General features: G+C 39.5%; 1 protein-coding gene across 2 annotated transcripts; it reads left to right on the top strand.

Annotated features, from left to right (window-relative positions):
• Positions 1 to 2,604: 2,604 nt before the first annotated feature.
• KCNJ15 (potassium inwardly rectifying channel subfamily J member 15) lies at positions 2,605 to 26,169 on the top strand. Of its 2 annotated transcripts, XM_065741691.1 has the most exons (3): positions 2,605 to 2,776; positions 2,882 to 2,989; positions 25,010 to 26,169. In XM_065741691.1, exon 3 carries the CDS (start codon positions 25,026 to 25,028, stop codon positions 26,151 to 26,153), a length of 1,128 nt encoding a protein of 375 aa, XP_065597763.1. In that variant the 5' UTR covers positions 2,605 to 2,776; positions 2,882 to 2,989; positions 25,010 to 25,025; the 3' UTR covers positions 26,154 to 26,169. The 2 variants fall into 2 exon arrangements, with proteins under 2 accessions (XP_065597763.1, XP_065597762.1); XM_065741690.1 differs by lacking the exons at positions 2,605 to 2,776; positions 2,882 to 2,989 and adding an exon at positions 24,090 to 24,650.
• The last annotated feature ends 290 nt before the right edge of the window (positions 26,170 to 26,459 follow it).

The raw sequence follows: 26,459 nt of genomic DNA, 5'->3' as shown, positions 1-26,459 counted from the left end.
TCTAGCTCATGAATTTGGGGTTTACAAGAGCAGAATATTTTTTGTGTCTTGATCCTGAGAAGAACAGATAGGACTTGGAAGGTCACTGTGGCTCTTTCCCTTCCTGGTATGTATATCTTTTAAGATCTGGGAACATAGAACATTTGAGAAGGCCAAAACACTTTTTCGGTAAAAGATCTGGGTGTTGGATTCAAGATAAGTTGGAGGTACCAGTATGATATGTAGGACTGACTTCTTCTACCACAGTACAGTTTATTGCCTCCTTAATTAATTATACTATTTTCTAAGCCATACTCCAAACAATTTACTTTGTACATAAGGGCTGAAAATACCCTGAGCCAAGCCTCTTATCGTCATGGGACTTCCCACTCAGCTTTATTGATTGGAAATGTTTGGATAAGCATTTAAACATATCTAGTCCAAATTCTTACCTTTGCTGCTGTAAGGAGACAGGTTAATAAGCTCCAGTATATAAGTAAACTTAAAAAAAATAACGTGAGTTTACAAATTTTGAAGAGTGTGGACTAATAAATTATCCTGTCCAGGGAGTTAGCCCACCTCAGCATAAATGTGGGAGAAATCCAGGAGCATGTGATCACTGAACAGGAAATGATGCTTGTTTAAGATTATTACTAACAAAGGAGCAATAAGAGCTGAGCACAAATAGCTATTTCGTGTCCTGTTCTTCCTCATCCCTTCTGGATGTGCACTGAGTAATGGACAGCACAGTTATAGCAGAGAGAAAGTGGTGAACAAGAAGCTGAATTGTCATTTTTTAGGGCCATGAGCCATGAGATCAACTCACTCATCTCTTGAAACCTCTCTGTAGCTTCCTGAGAGACAGGTTTTGTCCTCACCATTTCCTACTAAGAGCCCTGATCATCCATATACTCTCTGCTAAATAGATGGGCAAAAACATGTCCAAAAAAAGGTATAAACATTTTCAAGTAAAATGTGCAAAGTTGAGGAATGTCCATACAGCTTAAATTCCGTCCCTCTGTCCCATTGATCTGTCCTTCAGCATATTACAGGGATCCACCAGGGATTAGCAAAACAGAACAGTAATTAAAAACTGAACTGCAACATGTTTGCACAAAGTGTGCAATGCCTCATTCTATCCCAGGATAACCCTCTTCTAATGACTCTACACTATCCATGATTTCACAGGCAGCATGTTGATTTGGAGGATGTATGGGACTAGCATATTCGAGGATTCATATTCAGTTATGATTTGGGCAGTTTACAAAACTGTAACAGAAGAAAGAAAAGGAAAGTTTTAAGTGGGGAATTTTAATAATTCAGTAACAACAAAACATAATTTCACTGGATAGTGAAAAAGAATTTATAGTATAGCTTTATCCTATGACATTTTAGAGGGCTCTGCAAATAGAAGTGCCTATCTGAAAACAGAAAAATCCATTCACAAACATTTATTTTATAATGAAAACTGATAGGAGCTGTTGCCATCTCCCTCGTAGTAAATATAGAGAAAGAGATACCAGTGTAACAGGTTCTTGGATTTGGGGAACAATCCAAGTCGTGTGAAATTCTTCAGTCTCTGGCAAAGGAAGAAAAAAATCTCATCTAACTGTTGTCCTTTTAAATGCAAAACAGCTGCTGCCTACTGGCACTGCCTGAATGCCTACATACTTGACCACATGACAGCAGAATTCCATCCTTTAGTTTCCTATGGTTGCATATCATGACATTAATAATGGCTGTTAATGTATTTAAATGTTTGATTATCAATGCTGCCGAGGAAAGGAGAGATTTTACTTTTGCTAATGTCTTCTCTATGAGTCTGAGTTGTGCAGAATCTTGCTAGTGAACTATTCACCCTGTGTTGATTTCCTCTTTCCCCTGAGCATATGGGAATGAAAGCAACCTGGCATCATTGTGCTGTGGGATGGCTCAGCAAGTGATGCTGTTGTACTGCGTTGGACACGCTTGTTGAGATACATAGTTCCTGGAAGAATTACCTCTGGGAATATAGACACAGAAGAACAATACCCGAGGACAACCACATTAGTATTTGTAGTGCTGCATTGCCTTCCCTTTCACTGCTGCTCTTTCATTCTGTTCTGGAAATCCTACCAAACACCAGTATGGTACCTATGGCAGTATACAGGCTTGGTGGACAGCAAGCACTCGCACCTCTTCCTCACTCTATTTAAGGTATCCAACTTTCCCCTAATCTAATCAGCACTATCTGTGTTTTTCCCAGCTGCCCTTATTTGAGTAGAAAGGCACTGAAGCCAACCCAGAATTAATCATCAAAGAGGAAGAGCGTCGTGGCTAAACAGATTGGAAACTTTGGTGGTCAGGGATTTTAGTTGCATCTGTGGCTGCTACAGCTCAGTGCATTACAACGCTGGTACAAATGTATTTCAGATGAGTTTCAACCTCTCTTTTGCCAAAAGGAAAATGGTAATCAATAACATTGACTTTTAATTATTCTTGCTCTTCACATTATACAACCACTTGCAACCTTATTTATTTAGGCAATAAGGCCTTTAAGGGACTTTGATCAGCTTGGCTAAAGTTTCTTCAAAGATTAACTGACGTTCTTTAAAAGTACATCAGTTTCCTCTTAAGCAGGTATTTACTTACCACGTAACTGGGTGTCGAGTGCTGTGTAGTTATAAAGTTTGCCGGGCTCAGCTGTAGATTTCCTTAAGACATACTGCTGACATCACTGAGTCTCCTCTCAGACTTTTTTTCTCTCTTTCCCCCTCCCTCCCTCTCCTCCCTCTCTCTCTCCAGTCTCTTTATTCAGGTAATTTCAACTCAGACTTATTCCAACTTGTTTTTGACTGACAGTGAGGGAAGGGAGACTCTGATGGTGCTTTAATTTAATTTTTTTTTTTAATTTTTTAAACAGTACACACATGCTTCATTGAAAAGACATCCAACCTTTTATAAAAAAAGATTGTTTGACTTGTCATGACGATAACATCTAGTAAGGAATCTGAACATTGCTCTTTTACAGGTAAGAGGTATTTGTCAAAATGCATACATGCTTAACAGTACTTTGGATATTGTCTGGAAATGAAAGCTAATGAGTAGATTATTTTCCTATTTCTTGTTTTAGTAATCTCAGTATTTAGAAACTGGCTGTAGAAGAAAAATCTTGTTTATAAGCTTATACCTTCTTGTGAACTTGGAGATACAGCAGTTTAGCATTGATAGCAAAAGCTGTCTTGGTTTGATCTTTCCACTAGTGCAAGCTCCTGAATGTAAGGTTTGTAATGCATGTGGATGATATTCTTGTGTGTTGGGCAGGGGGGCTGGATCTAACTTTGTAAATACTTGCAAATATTAGATACTTTTTCTCAAAGAAATATATAGTACAGTGGGGGCTCTTAAAAGAATATCTGTCAGTCATTTCTTGTTTCTTTCTCAGTGCAGAAATCAGTTTGCTAACATACTAGGAAAACTTGCCTAGAACTTTATCCAGTCCTCGTTACCTGTCTGTATAAGAAAAGATTATGTAAGTTTTCTGTGGTAGATACAAGGAATGTAAACATGTCTGAATTGGAGAACATCATGCATTTTCTTCCAAATTTTGCGTGTGTCTTCACATTACTGCACTGTTGTTTACAACAGGTTTGGCTTATCCTCAGTAATCAGTCTCCAAGCCCGTGCTGAAAACTCCCCTCTACTTCAGCATAACTTGTTTTTGCCACCTTCTTTATTTTCTCATAGGAATCAAGCTTTAAAGAGATTTGCAGATAAGTTCTTTTTTTCCCCATGACATGCTGACTGCAAAAAGGAACAAAGCTGGTTTTCCTTTGTGAACCAGGAGTATCTACATTACTTTTCTACTACATTTGTTTCCACACTTGCCTTTAGCTGTCCTGCAGTTAAAGGCATTGCTAGGGTCTTTCTGATTACGGTGTCTGAGTACCTACCTGCCAAGCCTTTTGTCTGCATTCCCTGTGATATTGCTAGCTGTGATTTCTTCTCACATTAGGAGGAAAAGGGGACAACTTGCTACTACAGAAAAGTCTCCTTTATTTCCTTTGTTGTAAAATGTCACTATGCTCTCTGCACTCTCTAATAACCAGCTTGTAGAAGGGGGGAAGCAAGCCTGGAATGTAACTTAGTGCAGCTGGTTATACAGTACAAACTGGCACTGCTTTTGTAAAGTGGAGTGTAGACGAGACCAAACACTTCCCCAAGAATTTCATCCTGGTAAATGAGGCATGGCCTAGAGACAAAAACAGCAGCAGATGACTTGGGCTTCAGTCTTCCAGCATACATACAATAATACTTCAATCCTGTTACTTTTTATAGAGTTTCAAATGAAAACAAATAGTACATTTTTACCCTGGCTTCTCATGCAATGAAACAAACAACTCACCAACCCACAGCCCTGATTTGAGCTGAAATTTCTGTTTGTCCAGATTTCACTAAAGCAGTCTGGAATATTATTCCCTCCTCCTCCTAAGACACACGGTTACATGGACAGGCTGTGTTCTTTGGGAACAGGTAGAAACCAAAGCTGTGAAGTACCAGATGGTACTCGTGCGAGGGGCCAAGAAAAACAGATACTTTACTGTTTTGCATGCTGAACCTCAGAACATTTTGAAATAAATTTTGATTCAGTTTGCTTCCAGGAAAACCAAAGCTAATTACAAAATTATATATTCTTCTTTTTTTTCTTACTTTTTCTTTCCTTTGTTGGCTGTCTTGTGTATTTAAACATAAGAGAAAGCAAAACATTGGCTGTAGCATCAAACAGTTAATGTCAAACTTTTCAGACCAAACAAATGTACTAAATGTTAAAAGTCTGAAAGCTACCTTCCTGCCAAGCTGTTCCTAACCCCTTGGAGTGGGACAGCATTCATGCCTTATCTGAATGAGTTACTACAGGCTTGAGGCTCATTTTAGCACTCAATGTATTTTTTTCATTAACTTGGTAAATAGCTTGGGATAAAGTGCATACATACTCTTGCGAGTAATAGGGCACAGTTCAGAGAGGAAGCTCTCTTGTACTGACTGCACATGAATTATACCTCCTGCTCATTTTAAAGCTGTCTAGATAAAATGGTGTGAAATGCACAGGTATGGCAGCCAAAAGCAGAGGATACATTGCTAGTTGGGCTAGATGAAGAAACAAAAATGGCAAGAGATAACCACATCTTTCTTACCTCCTGAGAATGAAATTGTCTTTGCATGATTAGCATACTCTGAGGTTCATGGCAAGCTAGAGGTCATGCTGAGGCAGAAAAGTAACAAGAGACAACGCGAATGCTCTGAGTATCATCCTTTACTAGGCAAAATAAATACTTGGGTGGAAAGAGGGTAGACGTATGTTTTGGGATATCTGCAGTCATTTTTACCTGTTGGGAGAAAAGTGGTAATTTCCATCTTCCAGTGGATCCCTTTGCAAACCTTGTCTACCTATGGTGAAAGGCTGAAATCAGATTGTTAGGGTACAGGTTGGACCCAGCATATATCCCAGGGAAGTATCACAGTGCCACACAGTTTCTATGTTTGCTGAACACCACTGGAGATACTGGAAAGCCTTGCAGGCTTTTAGGGTTGAGAATTCCCATGGCCTCTACACTCAGGTAATCTGTTTTGCTTCACTGGTGCCAGGTATGGGAGAGGGCTGCCTTTCCATTGCCTCTCAGTTTGGCTTCTGGCTTAAAGATGTCTTTATTTCACTCAGTTCAAACTAGCCCCTACAATTTGACCTTTGGGCAATATTGCATTTTAGCTGGCTCTTAATGTAAAGGAGAAGTATAAAGCTTGGGAACAGAAGCTTGGTACCTCTTAAAACCTCATTTGACTCCTTATGGGTTTGTTTTTCCCATGGAGATTGTCAGATAGAGTGCTTAGAGAGACAAGATATGCCACATTATTTTGAAAATAAAAAGTGATAAAGTAAAATAAGTATTAACTGGAATAATGGTATGACCTGATTAGATTAATTTAATCTACATTGCTTTAACTGTGGTGATTCACTCCTGGTTAGATTGTAGCTTACAGGATACCTCTGTAGTTGGTTGCATACTTTGACCTTTTCCTTATCAAAAATTGGCACTTTTGGATTGAGGCTATATGATAAACATGTTTGTCTGTTGAATAAATTACCTTAATCTGTAATGAAACAATATAGGAAATGGCATACATACTTTCTCAGTATGAACTGATTAAGAGAAAAGGGGAAAATTTCACTTTTTCCTCACCTGAATTACACAGCCTGACTAAAAAGGAAGAAATTCAACGAAAGGGTTTCTTTAATTTTCTTATCACTCATAACTTTCTAAGTGCTTGTTTTCTGCCTAGTGATTATCTTACTTGAAGCTTCTTACCCTTACTCCTGTCCTTACTCCTATTAATTTTTATACCAGCTGTTCTATTCTGAACCCCCATCCTACCTTTCACCCAAGCAAACAGGCTTCAGCTTCCTGCAACTTTATCTAGCAATAATGCTTCCTGAAAGTTTCCTTCCTCAAACACTTCAGCATCAACTTATCAACAGCCTTCTCTCTCCACAATAAACAGCAAAACCACAGTTAGTGCAACAACTGATGAAAGGAGTGCTTTCTATGACTTTCACAGCGTTTGAGCAAGGCTGGTCTTCACTCACAATCTGAAGATATGTCAACATATTTGAGGAGGCGTTCAACTGACACAGAACACTTTAAATTCTAATTAATTTTCATGGGCAAATGACAAAATATTCATGGACATGGAAAGCCTATGATGGAGAAAAAAAAAAGTCTTTCAAGGCAGCATTTTATTTTATTACCCTCTTGGGACTCATTAACATGCATGCTTGGTGGCATTGATAGTACACTGTGGTTGGCCTCTTGCCTGTTTCAGGATTAATGATTTTAAATCACAACCTCTCTTTAGCTAAGAATAGGTAGAAAGGCAGTAGAATCACAGAATGTCTCAGTTGGAAGGATCATTAAAGGTCATCTAGTTCTAACCAGCCTGCCATGGGCAGGGCCGCCATTCAATCAACTTAGACTTCCCAGGGCCCCATCCAACACGGCTTTGAGTGCTTCCAGGGATGGGGCACCACAGCTTCTCTGGGCAACCTGTGCCAGGTCCTCACATCCTCTGAGGAATGGATTTATTCCTTATATCTAACCTAAATCTCCTCCCTTTTAGTTTTCCCTCTTGTCCTATCACTATCATGGAAAAAGTCAGGCTCCCTCCTGTTTATAAGCTCCATTTAAATTCTAGAAAGTTGCAATGAGGTCTTCCTAGAGCCTTCTCCAGACTGAACAAGTCTGACTCCATCAGCCAGTCTTCATAGAAGGGATGCTCCAGCCCTTTGATCATCTTTGTGTTCCCCTCTGGACCTACTCCAACACCTCCACTTGCTTGTGTTGTGGGCCTTGGGCCTATATGTAGTACTCCAGGTGGAGCCTAATGAGGGCAGAGCAGAAGGTGACAATCCCCTGCCCTCCTGAACTCGCCATCCCTATTGTGATGGCCCAGGATACAGTTGACTTTTGAGGCTGCAAATGCACACTGCTGGACTGTATTAAGGCTTTTGTCCATCAGAGCCCTCAAGTCTCTGCAGAGCTGCCCTCTAGTAGTTCTTCTCCCATTCTGTCCTCATGTCTGGGATTGTTCTGCTCCAAATGCAACACCTCGCACTTGGCCTCGTTGAATCTCATTAGGTTCTTGAGGACCCACTTTTCAAGCCTGTTCAAGAACCTCTAGATGGCATCTCTTCTCTCTGTTGCAGCAAGTATACTATTTTGCTTGGTGTCATCTGCAAACTTACTGAAGTACACTCAGTCCCACTGTTTGTATCTATAAAGATATTAAACAGTATCGACTCCATCTGTGAGTTATAAATTAACATAGTGAACATCAGCTCATGGATGCTGGCCTTCAGCATGTTGATTACCCATTGTGAAATATGCTGTCTAAAAGTTGCTGAAAGTTCTTGTCAAGGCATAGAAAATAATATCACAGACTGAAATTTTCTGCAGTGTAAAATGCCTCCAGAACTGTAGAGGTGAATGGACACAACTTAGGCAGGTGAGGGAAAGCTAACAATGCCATTAATGTCTATGTATAATGGGCAAACAAAGGGCTCCAAATCTGATTCTTGTTCACACTGTAGCCCTTTAATCCTACTCTGGGAATGTAGAGGCCAGAAGGTGTTCGTCAACTAGTGGCGTCACATCATGACTGTCATACTGCCAGGAATCCTAATAATGTACCTTATTTTTCTACGTACTCTTGCACTTCTTGAGCCAATTCTGTGAACCCACTTCAGGCTACAAACCTCACTCTCTTTTTTCAGTACAGACCACAACATTATGGATGTTTATCCCAGGTTTTTAGGAATGCCCTGTCCTTGATGTTCATTCCTGGTCAGTTTGATTGTTGCAGCTGCACATTATACATATATATAACAAATAACATATTTGGAACAATAATATCTAAAATTTAGTGTTGATTTCTTTTTCCATCAGAGTAAAATAACCAAAGTTATGACCTGAGCATGACACTGAATAGTAAATATCCCTCTTCTACCTATGGTCTTAGTTAAAGGGAGCATTCACTATTATTTTAATTGTGTTCATATGTCAAAGTCCGAGAAAACAGTGAAAATGTCAGTGAAATGACCACAGTGATATATTTTCCTACTACATCTAGGTGTGCAATTCTGCATTTACAGATACATTTCTGGTTGTGAAAATGTGAAAAAAAATGAAAATGTAACAAGGGGAGATTTTAAATGCTGCACCACATCTTTAGAACTTTTAAATAATATCTAAGTGTTCGAAGAAATGCTTTTGCTTTTATTTGCTCTAAATGATCTTAAGAAATTTCTGAACCATCCAAGTACCTGCATAAAGACTGAATGTGTCACATAAGTCAATAACCTTCGTGTTCTCACCAGAAACTGATTTAAGAATGTTCTTAATAATACTTAGTATATGAGATTAAACATTAACACTGGAATCCACAAAAGGAGCTGGGACAAGGAATGAATCCTCATTCCCCAGCCTCAGAAGAAAACAATGGTTAAAGTTTTTGAATTTGCTGAGTTCATAAAATTCCAGGTGCTTTTAACAGAAATAGATGGTCTGGTTCTTAAGCTCTGCTCATCTTAAGACAAAGAATTGCTCTGAATCGCCTGTTTCAGTCTTTTCTTCAGCTGGTTACTAGCTCTGTTTTGCTGAATTGGACTTTATGCATGGGAAAAAGCAGGAGCTTGTCTGAGCAGCACTATAAAAAGGGAACAAGAAAAACAGTAGTAGTGGTGATAAAGATGTAGGATGCTAGTGGGTATGAAAAAGCAGAGCTGATTACTTTCAAAGAGGCTCAGACATCATTTTTAGATGTGTGTAGGTAAAAACTTCATGCATGGGGAAACCTTTTGCAGAGCAAGCAAGATGAATGTATACTTTGGTAAGAGATGTGGTGATGGTGGATGTGCTGATGACATAGACAAGCAAGTTGACAAATGGAATGTAACTGACAAGAACCTGTAAAACCAAGCGGACAGATCCTTGTATCTTGTTTTGGATTCCTGGATAGTTTGCTTTTACAGAAGAACCTCCTTCATCTGGTTCAGTACATACATTCTTTTATAGTAACAACTATATGTTTGATGGAAACAGTGCATGAGGCTATTTAATCTTGTATTAGATTCCACACCACACAACTGATATGGGATTTAACCTGAAAAGCTGCATCAGTATGAGTCATATTTATATATATTTATTTAGGATATTCCAACTTAAGATACCCATATGTATAATATCATTTATATGCTTAACCACAGTTCTAAGTGTGGGTGTACCTTCACATACACTGGAACAGTTGATTTCCGTACAAGAACTAAACTTGCCACTTCTCAGAACCTGCTTTGCAGGTGTAAGATAAGGTAATTCTCAGCTGTCTAAAAGTTGGAATTCTTGTATCAGATCTTCAGGCACTGCAGGGAGAAGAGCACCTCCAGACAGAGAAGAAGGAACAGAGTGGAGTTGTACAACTCCACATTGATGCTGGTGCCTTGAGAGGACTAGCTCAGACTGCACAGAAATCTTTGAGATTGCTAAAGTGAACAGAGAGGGATTTTAGCCTAAGTAGTCCAATAACTAATTACATGGTGCAGTCACCTTTAGAAATGGCTCAGTTTGGTAGATGTTTGGAAACCAAGTTTGAACTACTGTCTCACCAAGTTATTTCTAGTTATCTCAAATTTCCAAGCAAATTTTAAGATAAGTAAATCTCCAAGTTTCCTTCAGACAAAATTCAGATAAAGAAGAAGCATCCAAGGTGTCACAAAGTAGTCAGAGCCCTCCTGGAGAAGAAGTTTTCTATAAGAGCCTTCTAGAAAACAAATCACTTGTTACCAACTCTAATTGAAGATGTAGTTTATAATCCGATTATGTTATTTTTCATCACACTGTTGGTCTACAAAATGCTTTGCAATGAACTGAACAAAGAATAGGAAAACTTTAGATCTACTCTAAATGATTTCAGATCTAGTAAGTGAGGCATGATACAGCCCAGACTTGGTACTTGCTAGGTGAACATGATGACAAGCAGATGTTTGTTAAAGTTGGAATTTTTCTCAAAACAAGTGCATCTCAATAAATTGTTTGGATAGTGGTGAGGGGTGAATTTTATGTATGTCAGATTAGAAACTTATCTGGTGTCTAAAACATGAAGGGAACAAATATCCCAAGGAATTAACTCTGAGTACCGGGCAGTAGCTGTGAAAAGGTTAGGCTTTATGAGTGTGAAGTCATGAGATGTTTCCACTAATGAAGAGAAACACTACAGTCAAAATAGAAGAGAAGAAACACATTTTTTTTTACACTGGAAGTTTGAGTGACATATCCATGAGATGGATGAGGACTAAGAATGAGACACTTACTGGAAAAGGGCTAATTAAAGAACTGAAATTCTCATTGCCTGATTTGAAGGTTTTGGAGGTGCTATGACATTGAGTTGCCTACAGACCAGATGTCTGAACCATACAGCAAGTGGAGCAGAAGCAGCACTCTTTGGCAGAATATGTCATTTGGGAAAAAATGAGTTTGACAGGGTTTCACCATGGCAGTGAAAGAAGGAATTTTCTGTATTGTCATTAATCTCCTTGTTGTCTGGTGAAGCTGCAGATTCTGGGACTTTCTAACAATGGCAAATCTTAAGATAAGCTATTGCAATTGGATATATCCAAAACCTGATTAGTTACTTTTGCAATTGCTAATCTTCAACAGTTATCTACAAAATATGAAAAATAGTCAATAACACTAAAACAACATATAAATGTCTACTGTATTTTTTCAATGAAAACTGATCTTTTTAAAAATTAAATATTGCAGGAAAAGTATGAGATATTATAGATCAAAAGTTTGATATTTCCACTGAAAGAATGATCTCTTATGGGAGATGTAGTTTATTTCCTCATAGATCAGTTATTCCTTATGCCTGGACTACTTAGCTAGGCTACATTTCCTTTGCTGCATCAAGCCTTATAACAAGGTGACAGAAAGTAATTGGGGAATGGTGGTATTTTTTGTTCTCATAAATCAGAGTGCTTGAAAAACATCAAAGTGACTTCTGAAATTCATAGCATTTGGAAATGCTACAAAAAAATAAGGTAGAAGTTGCTGAATATTGTAGAATTTAAAAAATGTTTGTGGTATTTTGGATGTTTTAGGAAACTATTCCTAATGTTCTATTCAGTCTAATTACTTCAGTGATCAAAGCTAGACTTTCCCAAGTTTCCAACTATAAAAGATTGTTAAGCTTTTGAGATGACATGGGATCATAAAGGAACAGTCATAAAGATAACGTATGTGTAAATAAACAAGAAAAATAACTTCCTTTTAAGCATAAGGAAATGTAGTGACTTTGAACACCAGCATGGGCTTCTTTTATTGTTTGGGCACATTATTGCTGTATTTTTTTCAGCATGTTGTAATGTAGCACCACAGACCTTTCACAGCAGTTCTCAAGAAGCTATAGAACACAGGAAAATGACTGGTGAATTACACAGCTAAATTCACAGAATTCAGCAATGTGAACAGGCATTGTTTCTGCTGTCTTCTGCTAGGAAGCATGGTAACTTCTTGTACACTTGTCTCTGAACCCACCAGGTAATCCAGTTGGCCTTCCCAGTTACAGAAGTGAGGGATTTTTCTTCCAAAATGCCCATAAGGTCAGACAAAAGATTTTTTGCATTTGTATTAACTTAGACTCATGTTAACTTAAACTGAAGAAGTCTGAAAACAATTCTGAAAAGTAAAAAAAATCATTTTGACTTGAGGAAGTAAGATATTTGATCTTTCACATAAAGAAAAGGCTTGTTCTTCACATGATCTAAATTAGACATATGCACACATCTATACAAATGTAAAATCAAAATGACAGGTTTAATTTTGATTTGAACAAACAGTGTCTCCAGTCCAGAATATCTTTAAAAAAAAGTTGCCATAAAAACTTCTTTTGGTTCAACCTCAGTGCATTTTTTTTGTTTGTTTTGATATTTTTGGTTTGGCGAGAAAATAAAAAAATACTGATGTGCACCAGTACATTTATGCTATTTCCTCCCTTTGAGAAGCCACAGTCTCTGCAGCAGACTGAGGGGTCTGTGTCATGGAAATTGGCAAGCGCTGAATAATTTGGGAAAGCAGTGGGGAAAACAAAGATCATTTTCCCTCTGATTCCTTGTCAGTTTTGTCAGTTTAACTGTAAGACATACAGTCTAGGGCTGTGTAACCTCATAGTTAAACTCAGGAAGCATCTTTATCTTTAAAAAATCTATAGTTTTTATTCATTTTTTTTCACAGTTTAACAGTGATAGTTAAGTCACGTACAATGATAACATTTTCTTGGCAAAAGTCTGTATGTTTAATCTAGTTTAATTTCATTTCTGTTCCCTCACAACTAAGGGATACAAAACAGCCCATGTATTTAAATCCACAGGCTAATTTCAGCTTAACTTGGCAGGTGAACAGACGCTTCAGAAATGATGTTCCAACAGGCTTTATGGAAGTAGGTGGCTCTGTAAGCCAAAGAGATCTTATTAATGACTTAACTAAGGAGAAATCAAGGGGGACTAGCCTTAACTGGACATCAGAGAATCCACATGGTTGTGTATGGAGTGGCCAACAAAAAACTTTGCATGGTGCTTGCATATTATTATGACTATGAGGTTTGCCCTAGAGATGCAAGAGAGGGAGGGAACTGGGGCTTTACTGACCACTTCCCCATGGCCTACTACCTCATGAGGTACAATGGTGCCCTTGTAGCAGGGAAAGCATAAGCAGCAGTATTGCAGCATTTATCCTGCAGCTTTTTCTCTACTAGGCTACTATTGGTGAAAAGAGCTTTTTCCTCAGCCCACCACCATCAGCAAGATACTCATGGCCTGAAAAAGACTGTAAAACAACAGAGATGAAAACTATCATTCCACATAAAACATACTAATAAATCTCACTATTAAACTTTGGGTTAGTTTCATCCATCTCATAAAATATCAATGCACTGAAGTGTCCTATCAAAACACTTCATCTGAACAGAGGAGACATACATCAGTCAGCTGCTTACACTGCTTTTACCTTATCATTATTAGTATTTAAATCTCTTTTGCACTCCACATTTGCAGCTCTAAGTCTCAAGGAAGCATTAGGGCTCAGACACCATGAACCTCAATCTGCAGTATTCCTATGAATGCTGAGATTCTCTCATGTTTCTGCTCTGAGTTATCAGGTATAACTAAATTACTCTAGAGGCTTTTCCTCCATTTTCTCTATCCATCCCCTCCCCAAAATGCGTAGAAGTGGAAAAATGGTATTTTTCCATTCATTGCATAGAGAGAATGAAAGCTTGGCACACAAGTGAGCTATGTACTGGAATTTGGGTGGGTCTAGGAAAAAGCACAGACTCCAGTGGAAAACATATATGGGTGTGTGTATGTGTGAGAAAAAGCCTTTAAACCTTAAATTAACCACATATATGAGGTGGTCAGGAAAAAAAAAAAAAAAAAAAGAGGAAATTGACATAAAGTAAAACTATTGGACATTACTGAAAATAAATATCCCTACACCAATTTGAAAGTGCAATTGGTATCTTTAATTTGTCCCTGACCACTTCAAAGTAGCAGGTGAAAGCCCTTGGTATATATATCTGTGCAGTGCTTTAAGAGTATATAGGACCCCTGTGGTTATTGTTGTCATCCCAGGGGTGTAGGGCCACCCTCAGCAAGGCTGGTGAGGAGGCAGCTCTCATGTGGGGACTGCTTCAGGTTCAGGAGATGGGGCTAAGACTGCAGCATGAGCTCCTGGGAAACACCAATGCCCTCTCAGGGACAGTGCTGTGCCACTCTGGGGAGTGCTTTGGCAAAACTGAAGGGAGACTTTACTGAGCAAGGATATAGCCACAGGTTGTGCTTACTGGTTATTGCAGATGCATCTGAGACTTGCTATTCAAAAACGTATTCTCCTGCATCACAACCTAGAGACTTGATTATGGGAAATAACAGAACTAAAAGAAACATATCTAAATGAAGAGGTGTTCACTACTGACTATAAATGGATCAAAAGCTCCTAGATCAGTACTTTATATTTAAAACTGCTTGTGATTTACATAATAGACCACACAAACACAAATACCTACCACAAAGTAGTGTTTTAAACAGTGGAAATGACCCCATGATCTCTGTATAAAATCAAATTTTTACCTGTGAAATATCATGTCTTAAGTGTTGGGGGCAGTACCAGTTTTTGTTTTCAGCATTTAAAATTTTCATTATTTTGTTTTTGTTATGTAGCTATCAAACATTTGTTAGAGATCAAGTAGAAATTGTTCTCTATTTAACAGTCATAGACACTCAGGGGAAATAGATACTTGATGCAATTTGAAATCTCTGTAGAGGTTGGAGTAGAAAATGGAGATGAACATTTTCAAAGCTCTTGTGTACCTCAGAAAGAATACTGGACAGATTTAGTAATTCACAGTAAATAATACACCAAGTAATCTGTATGTGTGTCTGTTGTGCCAGTATAATCATCTGTGCTATGTTAGAGAAAGATGTCTAACTTAAAAATCACTAGGTTAGGGTAAGGGAAGTGCAGACTTAGTCTCACAGAGGCTGCATTTTGGTAGTGTTAAAGAAGAATCCCTTTCTGAAAACATTTTCCACTGCATGAACTTGTTCACACAGGTAGGACAATTCTTCATAACCAACTTCCTGAGAAAATGAACTTGTAATGAGTTTTAAGATGAAACCATGACAAACCCATCCCTCTTTCTTGGAAATATTCTTTGTATTATTGCAAAAATCTCAATGCCAGATTCTTTTGTAGGTTCTGGTCCAGCAAAAAGTCATAAATCTAAATTAATAAGCAGATTACTCTTCTCTGCATAGATGAAACAGTACTACATCCTCCAATTGGGTCAGAATGGTTTATTTCCCCAATTAGATTTGATTCTATCCACATCAGGCATTAGATGATCAAAATTTAACCAAGATATTGACCTTTGAGTACAAAGATTTTTTTTTTCCATTGCCAATTTCCTTGCCTTTTGCAGCCCTAACGTGATTTCCAACAGTACTGAATAATTTACCTGTTTTAAAGAAACAGATTTTCTTGATGGAAAATTCTTTTCATAGTCTGATATTTAAGTTTTGAGATTTAGTGTCTGCATAGAGATTGAAAACTACAGACATTTTGATTTTGTTCTGTGAGGTACAAAGGTCACTCTCCAACAGTGTAAGCTCTGATTTTATGGGCTAAAGGAGTGCTGTGGTTTACAAGAAACGTGGTTTTCACATGCACAAATCACATTAAATAGTTCTGCCACAGCAGAACCCTGACACTCTGCAGAGAGCCTCACCTCCTTGCCACACCTACACTGAGCTATGAGAGCCACAGTGCACTATGACTAATGTAAAAACAAAACCGAACTTGACTGGGATACAGTACAAATAATTGACATTACAAATGATGATTAAAAAGAGAGCTCTTCATCCAGTGGATTGTACAGTTATATAGAGGTAGAAGCCAATGCCCTTGCTCATCAGAATGAGACGAAGCTTGCAATGGGTCTCGGAATCCCAAGTTGTGTTTGAGACTAAACATATCTGTAGCCCAAGTAAAGAATTAGAGGCGCAAACCACTCCAAACAATTAGAAAATATTTCCCTGCTGTCTAATAGATACCTTTAATATGCCAGCCATGGTAGTTGAGATCTGGGAAGAAATGGCCCTGGGGAAGGCAGACTGAAGACATTTTTGCCAACTTTTATGAACAGCGAGGAGAATGCTAACTTCTCTCCCTGCCTTTTGTGTTACCATGACTAGAAAAATTACTACTTATTTTCAGCCACCTGCTGACAATTTAAATTAGAAATCTACAGTAAGTGTGGCTTTTTGGTTTTGGTTTCATGTTTGTTTTTAAATGACATCAGGCTTTTATTAACCAAGAAATGAATTAGGAGAATAAACAAACAAATAAGCAAATAAGAGAACAAACTAGATGAGCTTTCTGTCTCATAAGTCCTTCCTCACGTCTGAAACAAAACGAGCACATTTTAAACCATCTGAGGGTTGGCAAGTCTGTTGCTCTGAGTTTAACTTTATTAATACTATAATTATTCCATGGTGGAGTAGGCATTTGTCAACAGACATACTGTCTGATTTTTGCGTGGCCGTTATGGGTCCTTTCCAACTTGGGATATTTGTGATTCTATGATAACTTGTGAAACAGTGGGTAAGTCCTGGTGAGGTTAAAAACAAGGTGCTGCCCATTACATGCTGTGAAAGAAAACAAGGACATGGCCAACCCATAGTGAGCAGAGAATGATAGTCATAGTAAACAGAGGTGGTAACTCAGTACTGTACTTTCGTGCAGTACTGACCTGAGAGATGACTCCTTTCTCTTCAAACTTGGTAAGACTTGGCAATGTTAATGGTAGAAAAGTTCAGGCTCATTATTTTCTATAGGGATATAAAGTCATCAGAGTGTGACTAAAATACTGGAAGGAAACATAGTTACAACCTGGTTGTGTACAGAAGCATGAAACAGACTTGGAACATGAGCTTACACAGTAAGATTATTCCTAGGTGATTTTTACCAGGTAGTACATAAACGTGAACAAAAAACAGTAAAATATGCCTCTGGGCAAGCAGCTAAACCACCTGAAATCTGAGAGAAGAGCAACATGGGCTTTCTGTCTACTTTTTCTGTATCAACCTCCCCACCACCAAGTGCAATGGGGTATGCTCCAAGCAGGTGGCCTGTACTCACTTTGAGAAGGGGATGGCAATGGCAGTGGGAGCTGGGAGCTGTCAGAAAGCACATTCTCACAGGAGCTGGAGCAGCTGGCCTGGGAAAGGCCAGTTCCCAAAACAGGAATTAAGTGCTTAAGTAGGACTTAGGTAGGCCTTAGTTGACTAAGTGAAAAAGTATTTTGCAGAAAATCTCTGCCCAGCTTCTGTCTTATGCTGGAAGTGCTTCAAGTGTGCAGGTGCTTCCATTTCTGGCCCTCATTTTGATGGGTGCCCAATGGTTATGCGTTTGGGCACGCCACAGTGTGCCCTGTAGGACAGCGAAAGGCTCAGTGTTTATCTTCTGTCTAAGCAAGATGAGCCAGAAATGAGACATTCCTTGGCTTGAATTCAACCTCAACTCAGTGTGTCCTCTGCTCTGCTTCTTCCCACTCCCAATCTACTTGTGTTCCAAAAGCTGACCACTGAAGGAGGTGAGGGTGAAACACCTCCTGAACCTGAGACAAGTAATTCCTTCATTTCCATCCTTGCGAAGACGTTTATTATTGAAGACACTCAGCTGCACAAATGAGAATTAAAAAGGCCAGAAAGTGAGAAGGCATCAAGATTACTCTTTGACCAAACTGAAGGGGTGCTCAACTGGCCATGAGGAGCATGTGTCTCAGTCTGCACTGAAGAGTGCATATGCACTTACACCCCTGAAGAAAAAGACACCAAAACTGCTTTAACATGGATGGAGAAAAACCCCAAACTATGTTTTCTTGGCATTAATATTGAAACGTCTATTTCATTTTGACTGACACATTAAGTAAACAAAGTAATAAAAACTTGTGTTCACTTGTGACCAGTTTTGAGGAAAACCTCAGCCCAAGCAGCTGAAACCTTTCAAAAATGGAAGCCCTTGAACACATAGTCATCTAATGGAGAGGTCAGGAGTAGGTGCTGTAAACCTGCAGTGAGATACATGCAGAACATAAACCAGTGTGCAGACTTGTGAGAAACAGCTCTGCTGACACAGCTATACATTTCTATGGTGGTGTTGTAAACATAACTAAATTGAACCCGTTTATTCACAGAGAGCAGAAAAGAGGAGAGGAATGAGATATTATGCAAAATAGGGGAGAACAAAGAAATGAGATATACACCCTTATGGAAAAGATGAATATCTCAGGGAGAAAGGAGGACAGAGTCTAGCTACTGCAAGCCCCCAGAGGCATCCCAGAAAACAGATCAGTGGGAGGTATTAGGATCTCTGATTTTCTAGTCCTTCTGCTAGCACTGACTGCTACCAGCAAGTGGGATAAGGCATGCCCAGAGAGGTGGTGGGTGCTCCATTCCTGGAGACATTCAAGGTCAGGTTAGACAGGGCTCTGAGCAATCTGATTTAGCTGTAGGTGTCCCAGTTCACTGCAGGAGGGTTGGACCAGATGGTCTTTAAGGGTCCCTTCCAACTCAAATGATCCTATGATTTCTCCCATACTCTCTTTAGCTCATCTTTTTTTTGTGTTGCTGAGATGCTTACTTGTTCCCGAAGTGTCATCTGAGGAGTACCTAATGCTCCTACTGAAGCTGACTGAAGATGTCAATGATATGGCATGGAAGTATGGAGTATGGGTGTGATAAATAGAATGCAAAAGTAATGCTCCTGTCAGCCTTGTAGAGTAATTCTGGCACCCAGCTCCTCAGAAATGGAAATGAGTTCATGAGAGTCTGTTTAGACTTGTTCAAGTAGAAAGAGCCACATAAGATTTTCGCAGAAACAACAGGGAAAGGGTTAGGGGGTGGGGAAAGCATCATATTGGAGTCAAGTTTTGAATGCTTAACTGTGATATGAAATGTTTGAAAAAGAGAGTTTGAAGCATTAATATGCCAGCAGGTGAGACATTCAAAAGTCCTGAATGTTTCACTACTGAAGAAAAGACATTCTTAAAAATAACAGAGCAGAACAGGTTTTTGGTGAACCTTTCCCTCTTTTCCAGCTGCACTGTATAAACTATATTATCAAACACAAAAAAAAAAAAAAGAAGTTTCAGAAACTGATCAGTTTACTTACTTTGTGAAAGGAGACTTCGGTGTATATGAAGGTTTCCATATGGAAAGCTGTGCACAGCCAAGTCCCTTGTGTATCTGCAGAACCCGCAGTAGAGGCTGGAGGGCAGGTTTTAGGAAAGACAGACAGCAGTGTGATAGCTGTTGGGAAGATAATGGCGTATGCTTTCGCTCCGCTTGGAGGCCTGATTAGGAGACCTGTGATATCACTGGGAGTTTCTCTGTTAACCTCAATAAACTTTGAGTCATCTCTTGCCTTTTCTCTGCCGTCTTGGTTGTTTTCCTATTTCTTGCATCAGTGTATTTTCCAAGGCTCATCTGTGTAAATCAATAGCTACTGCAAAGTCTCCCATCCTGCCTTTGGAAAGAGAAAAATTCCTGTGCAAATCTCTCAAAGCAACAGTGTACCATAAGACTTCTTCAGCCATAATTCATCTTCCATGGCCAGATGATGGGTGGGCTTCCTAGGAGATAAATAGATGCATTTGGGTTTTCAGTTTCTTTATATTGGTCTGTCGATGATTGCCCTTGGATGTACTGTGAGTGATGCAAAATATGTCCCTAGCTCCCACACAGTACTGTTCACCTCAACCTCCAATGCAATCAGATCTGCATCATTCAGGCCTCTGGGCAGGCTCTGCTGTGCCACCACTGTTACCTGCTCCTGAGTGTCACCATCCAAGTGCTGTGCTGTGCTGATGGGTGGCCAGGAGAAGCTGTGTGGACCTAAATGCACAGCTTCAGGAACTGATTTTGATTTGAGGGAGCATTTACAGTTTTTGTGTCTGGTCTTCCTGTAGAAGAAAATCAAAGAGTTCATTTTGGACAATGAAGCTGTTAAGAGTCTGGAGCATAGGAAAGATTTCTTTTCAAAAAGAGTGGTGAGGCAGTGGCACAGGCTGCCCAGGAAGGTGGTGGAGTCACTGTCCCTGGAGGTGTTCAAGAACTGTGTGGACGTAGCACTGAGGGACGTGGTCAGTGGGCATGGTGGGAATGAGCTGACGGTTGGACTAAGTGACCTTAGAGGTCTTTTCCAACCTCGATGATTCTATGATCTGTGATTTGTTTTTTAAAGGCAGTGTCATTCACAATATGATCAGTTCCCAGTCTAACACTGTTTTCTGTTGTACAAGGAAATGATGGTAATTACCAGATCTGAAGAGCTCTTTTACGAAGGGTCCAGGCTTGCCATGTACAGCTGTATGACTGCATGCAGAAGGTGGTAGGGGAGCAGAAGCATCCTTTACAACCCTTGCTACTGCCCCTCTCCCTTTGCCCTCTTTTTTTGTGTTCCAGAAATCAGACACAAAGGAGGATTTTGCTGGTTGGTGTCTGCACAGCACAACCTTGTGCCTCCCACAGCTCATACAGCCCAAAGAGGGGAGGGTATTCATGCTAGGCAGAGCACTGAGAATTCAGGAAGGACTTTTATAACCTACTGAACCACATCATACCTAGGAAAGATCTGAAGACTGTGTATTTCTTTTCAATGTTTTCTTTCCTCAGTCCTGTTTTTTGTTGTTGGTGGTGGTTTTTTTGTTGTTTTTTTTTTTTTTAAATGCCAAGCTTGCTAATGGTTTATGCTGGTTGAAAAATCAGTACAAGTTTTGCCCTGTGTCAGAGTGGCAGTGAAGTGTGTAGGGGTGTGTGTGGGTTGCTCAAGTGGCAAAGCATATCTGATCTGAAAACAAGAAAACATCTGAGGCCGTTTGAACAAGTCATGCTCCTGTACACTTCTAATCCGTTGTGTCTGCCAGAAGAGATCTTGCACAAGCAAATCTGGCTTCATGCAACAGGAACATTTTTCTGTGCATGCAAGCTGGCTTTCACTTCTTGATAATGCGGTCTCTGGAAGCAGAGTTAATGTACTTGTTATATTCCTGGCTGCTGAAATTACCTTCAGATCAAGGTATTCATGGTTGGTGGTTTGGTATGTAGCTCTACATTTTATTGATTTTGTCTGCACTGAATTCCCTTACTAGCATGTGTTCTGATGGGGAGTCTCCTGCAGTTCCAAAGGGCTCATGAGGAAACAAGGAAAACCATAGGACATGAGAGTGCTAGACAAGCTTGAAATTACTTCATTTCTCCTATGAAATATCTGTTTCCTTAATTGTATTTCATTTCACTTTTATTTGCAACTACAGTTTGTTTAGTTCTTTTTTAAGTAACAAAGAAAATACTTAATCAGTATAAAATCAGTTAGCTAACAGACAGAAGATGTTCTTTTAGTTTCTAAATATATAGTAGTACTATTATTCAGGCTTGTTTGCTTTTATAACTGTGGCAGACGTGCTTTCTGACTTAGAGGGACAATGGTAGAAATGAAACAAACTAAAATCTTTCAGCTGAGTTTCTGGGTACAGTTGTTAGGTCATAGAATATCTGAGGTGCCTAAAGAAGGGGTGAGATGAGAAACAGCAATGCAAATGCTATGTGAGGTGCTTTATCCACACGAAAACCCACTAATAATTTGTTCTAGGATAGTGCAGTGGTTAATTTGCTAAAGCAGTGGGGAAGTGAATGGCAGGGGGGAAATCTCTGTAGCCTGGTTTTACTCCACTTCTGGCTTCATCACAATTTCTTCCCGCAGATGACTCCTGCTGGCTGCTGTAAGTGATAAGGAAGGGCCTCAGCAGGGGCAGTACTGCTCAGAGGCTTCATGACAGATCCGCTCTTCCCGTATCTGTGAGGCAGAGAAGAAGGGAAGTAGTTCTGCGGGGAAAGGAAACTAACATGAATTTCTCTGGGGAGGAAAAGTGCACTAGAAGAATTTAGGATCACACAGGAAAAAGTGATGTAAGAAAAAATATAATAATAAGGGAAGTAGAAACAAACAAAAAAAAAATTCTACAACCAAAAAAAGCACCAGAAATTGGCTGGAATCCATTTCAGGAAATCACTCTAAAGGCAAGTAGCTTTGTCACATACAGAAATACAGACTGGGGAGAACACAAAAGATGACAGAGAAATTCTGACGCAGACAGACTCCAAATTAATGGCTCTGCCATGCTCTCCCTACACATGAAGGCTGACTTTGCACACAGAAATGTTAAAGAAGCACAGCTAGAAATGTCTTTGGTTTTGAAATGAAGCAGAGTCTAGAACATGCTATATGTGGCATGATCCCAGGAATCTTTTTTTTTTTTTTTTTTTTTTTTTTTTTACAATTACCTCTCTATTTCTTGTCTTGTTGGAGGAACTGATTTGCTACAGCACTTTGGTACATCTATAATGTTAGGTATCCTTTACTAGCTCTAGAAGTGTGGCAGGAGGCAGTGTCAGGATCTTCTCTGGTCAGGGTTCTCAGACAAGATACAGGGAAAAGAGTCACAGACAAGAAATCTTACTAGGCCATCATATGGATTGAAATCATAGAGCTAACTGATGCTGCAGATGAACAGTACAGTGTATCCCTACTAAGTTTGGCATACCAAGGAAGTACCAGTGTCATGGCACATGTAGGACAGGAGTCAACCTCATCATGTCCAGTGTCCCTTGCATATAGAAGCCCATGGTCCCAGGACATGGTAGGTGTATGGTGAGTGCAGTGTGTAGAGTGTCCTCATGCCCCTTGCCTTGGGCCACTCTTGAACCTAATCAAAGAACCCTACTCTTGGCCAAGCCTGTAAGCCTTGTTCCAGCCCCACCAGCTCAAGCCCACCAGCTTAAGCACTGAAGAGGAAAGGTGGAGCCTTGAATGCCTCCATCCTGGTAACCTCCAGAGGAGGAGTCAGAAGCCCTGGGGAGCGTGGTCCCAGGAGCAGGGTCCAGGTAGGCTGAGCAAGGGGGTGTAGTAATGTTTGTGGCTGGAGGTAATGGTTATGGGGAAGTGATCTTGAGAGGAAGAGGTATACTTATTTTGAGATGGACTTTTTGCACGCATCTGATGTCTATAGCATATCCAGAGTAAGGCTCAGTGTGGGGAATGGTTCCTCTTCACTAAACAGTGTACATTTTCCTAGAAGATTTCCCATTGGAGTTTATGTGCCTTTATCACACACTGATAGTAGCACTCCATTTTGAGTGTATCTAAAGAGCAGTTACATGCATGTTCCTTCCCACCCTTACCCCACTCCCCCCCACTGCCATTTCCTCCCGTTGTTCTTTTTTAGATCACTTGAAGGTTTTTTCCTGTTTACGATCCGGACATGCTGTGCACTCTGTGTTGATTTGACTGTCACATAAGGAATCTCCTACTGGGATCACTGATACTTTCCTTTCTTATAGATACAGGTATATTACGTACATGCCAATGGCTGTTGGATGATGAAAGAGAAATGCTGATAATTCCAAACTGGAATGAGCTACAGGTCTTAATGGGAGTTAAGTTTTATTATACTTTCCCAGAAAACCTGCAACAGTGTGATGGGTATAGTCATAAACAAAAATTCTCTTTAATTGACATAACAGGAAAGGTACTTCAGTAAGCAACTATGCTGATGTCCTGGGCTGGCACATGTGTGTACCAGAAATATATCTTGTATTTCCTGCAAGTTTCTTTTAAGTAGCTATAAGGAAGACGTTCTTTTATTTTTTATTTTTTAATTATTATTATTTTGATGGTTCACAACAGCGATTCACTTACTTAAGGCTCTTTTTGAGAAAACAATGGAACAAAACAATGCTTTTTGAATTATCTGCCAAAGCACAAAGGATGCAAGGGATGGTTTTTTTTTTTTTTTTTTTTTTTTTTTTCTCAGGAGGAAGTTTTGTCTTTGGGAACATCTATAACATGCACTGTCCTTGCTCTATGTAAGCACTGTCTAGTCCAGCAAGCCGGGTCTTGTTACTTGCCTCATCAAACTGGCACATACACTGTTCTGCTTCACTCTGAGGGCTTTGTTCAGTTCTGAGTGTCCTCACACTTACTCTCCATCCGGACTGATGCACAGTAAACAAACTTCAGAAGTCGAGTGGTCCAATGACTGCTGGGTTCTCATAGGTCAGGGCCCGCAGCTAAGAATGCTGACTTTGTGAATTGCTGCTTTTTTTCCTTAGACTGCTTGAAGCCAGAGTGCTATAGAGTACAAACATTTTTGAAGCGTTTTAGGTGTAAATACTCCTTTCCGAAACTTGACTTTGATGTGTTCAGGTCTGCTTTGTTTCCCTGTAGGTTAGTTGTAGGTTTGCGACAAAGAATCAGATCCGACTAAGTAAATCACTTGTGGAAGTTAATTGTTCAGAGTGAAAGCTGGTCTGGCTCATTTTGCCTCTGTCACAGGAAGAGACAGAGGTGGTGTACTGGATCTGCGTTCTAAACCAAGCACTGACGCGACTTTAATTTCGATCAGATGTCTCTCTTCAGGGCACTAAAGAAAACTTTTGCAGTAGTTAAAAAGAACCTCTTCTCTAAAGAAACGTAAGAAAAAAATAATGCATTTTACAGAAATAAAGCACTAATATAAAATTTCAGCTTGATCAAATTTCTTTTGCAGGCTATTTTAAAAGAAATCTACTTCTCCATGTTTGGCAGTCACCAGAATCAAAGAATATTTTCTTTCTTTTTTCTTTTTTTTTTCTGAAAATATGTAATACTAAATTATTTTTAATGCCAGCTATTTTATGTGAGCAACTTTATATTCCAGCTCTTTTAATTTGCTACTGGTGTGTTTAGGTTATGCTTGTATGTTCTATCTGTCAATACTTTAAAATGCTTTTCAGAACAAGTTGTGTGATTTGATTTTGTTAAGTAACAGTCTTCTTTTCTTCTCTCCTTAGGACTGAAGCAGTGAGGATGGAAGCCACTCAGATTAATATGTCACGCGTCCCGCTGGTTAACGGAGACATCAGCACTGCACTCAAGGCACACAAACCGCGCGTGATGTCCAAAAGTGGTCACAGCAATGTGCGCATAGACAAAGTTGATGGCATTTACCTACTCTACCTTCAAGATTTGTGGACTACAGTTATAGACATGAAGTGGAGGTACAAACTCACCTTATTTGCTGCTACATTTGTTATGACCTGGTTCCTCTTTGGAGTCATCTATTATGCCATTGCATTCCTTCACGGCGACTTAGAAATAAACAAGTTCACCTCAAAGCAGGAGCCATGTGTCAAGAATGTAGACTCTCTTACAGGGGCATTCCTCTTCTCTCTGGAGTCACAGACAACCATTGGCTATGGATTTCGTTTCATTACAGAGGAGTGTCCACATGCCATTTTCTTGCTTGTGGCCCAACTGGTCATCACCACCTTGATTGAGATCTTCATCACAGGTACATTTTTGGCAAAAATTGCAAGACCTAAAAAAAGGGCAGAAACTATTAAGTTCAGCCACTGTGCTGTCATTACTAAACATAACGGAGAACTTTGCCTGGTGATCAGGGTAGCAAACATGAGGAAGAGCCTTCTGATACAGTGCCAGCTCTCCGGGAAGCTTCTTCAGACATATGAAACCAAAGAAGGGGAACGAATCCTGCTTAATCAAGCCAGTGTCAAGTTCAATGTTGACTCCTCTTCAGAAAGTCCATTTCTCATTTTGCCTTTAACATTCTACCATATTTTGGATGAAAGCAGCCCTTTAAGAGATCTCACACCTCAAAATCTCAAGGATAAGGACTTTGAGCTTGTGGTGCTCTTGAATGCCACAGTGGAATCTACCAGCGCTGTCTGTCAAAGTAGGACTTCCTACATACCTGATGAGATCCACTGGGGTTATGAATTCGTGCCTGTGGTTTCTCTCTCTCCAAATGGAAAGTATGTGGCAGATTTCAGTCAGTTTGAGAAGATCAGGAGAAGCACAGATTCTTCTTTTTATAGTATGGACTCAGAAAAACAAAAATTAGAGGAGAAATACAGGCAGGAGGATCAAAGAGAGAGGGAACTAAGAACGATGTTGTTACAGCAGAGCAATGTTTGATTGAATGGACAAGCAATCCTGATAAATTCTTTCCAAAAACAGAAAAAAAAAAAAGAAAACTTTTTTTCCTGTACTGTATCTATTATAAAACCAGCGGTGAAGTCTTTTTCAGAAAATAGCTTTGGTGTAGAGTAAACCTAACCCTTTGTTTGGCTGAGTTGTTAATCACGTATTTTATAATTAGGTGGGATTTCTTTGTTTATGATCTTAGCAAAGTTGCATTTGCATCAAGTCTGCCTTATAACAATGCTAAAAGCAGACACACCACTTTCTGTTTGGAAAGTGAAACTGGATGCACAGTACTGA

The sequence above is a fragment of the Cyrtonyx montezumae genome, unplaced genomic scaffold, assembly GCF_038088225.1.
Source record: "Cyrtonyx montezumae isolate F1298 unplaced genomic scaffold, pur_monq_1.0 scaffold_3, whole genome shotgun sequence".
In the NCBI taxonomy this organism is placed as follows: domain Eukaryota; kingdom Metazoa; phylum Chordata; class Aves; order Galliformes; family Odontophoridae; genus Cyrtonyx; species Cyrtonyx montezumae.
This window is presented reverse-complemented; position numbering and strand designations above follow the sequence as displayed.

Excerpts from the sequence above, each read along its gene's own strand:
- KCNJ15 (XM_065741690.1), top strand. The coding sequence starts at position 24,583 with ATGTCTCTCTTCAGGGCACTAAAGAAAACTTTTGCAGTAGTTAAAAAG. Across the intron at positions 24,651-25,009 it reads AACCTCTTCTCTAAAGAAAC|GACTGAAGCAGTGAGGATGG; the intron begins GTAAGAAAAAAA and ends TTCTCTCCTTAG.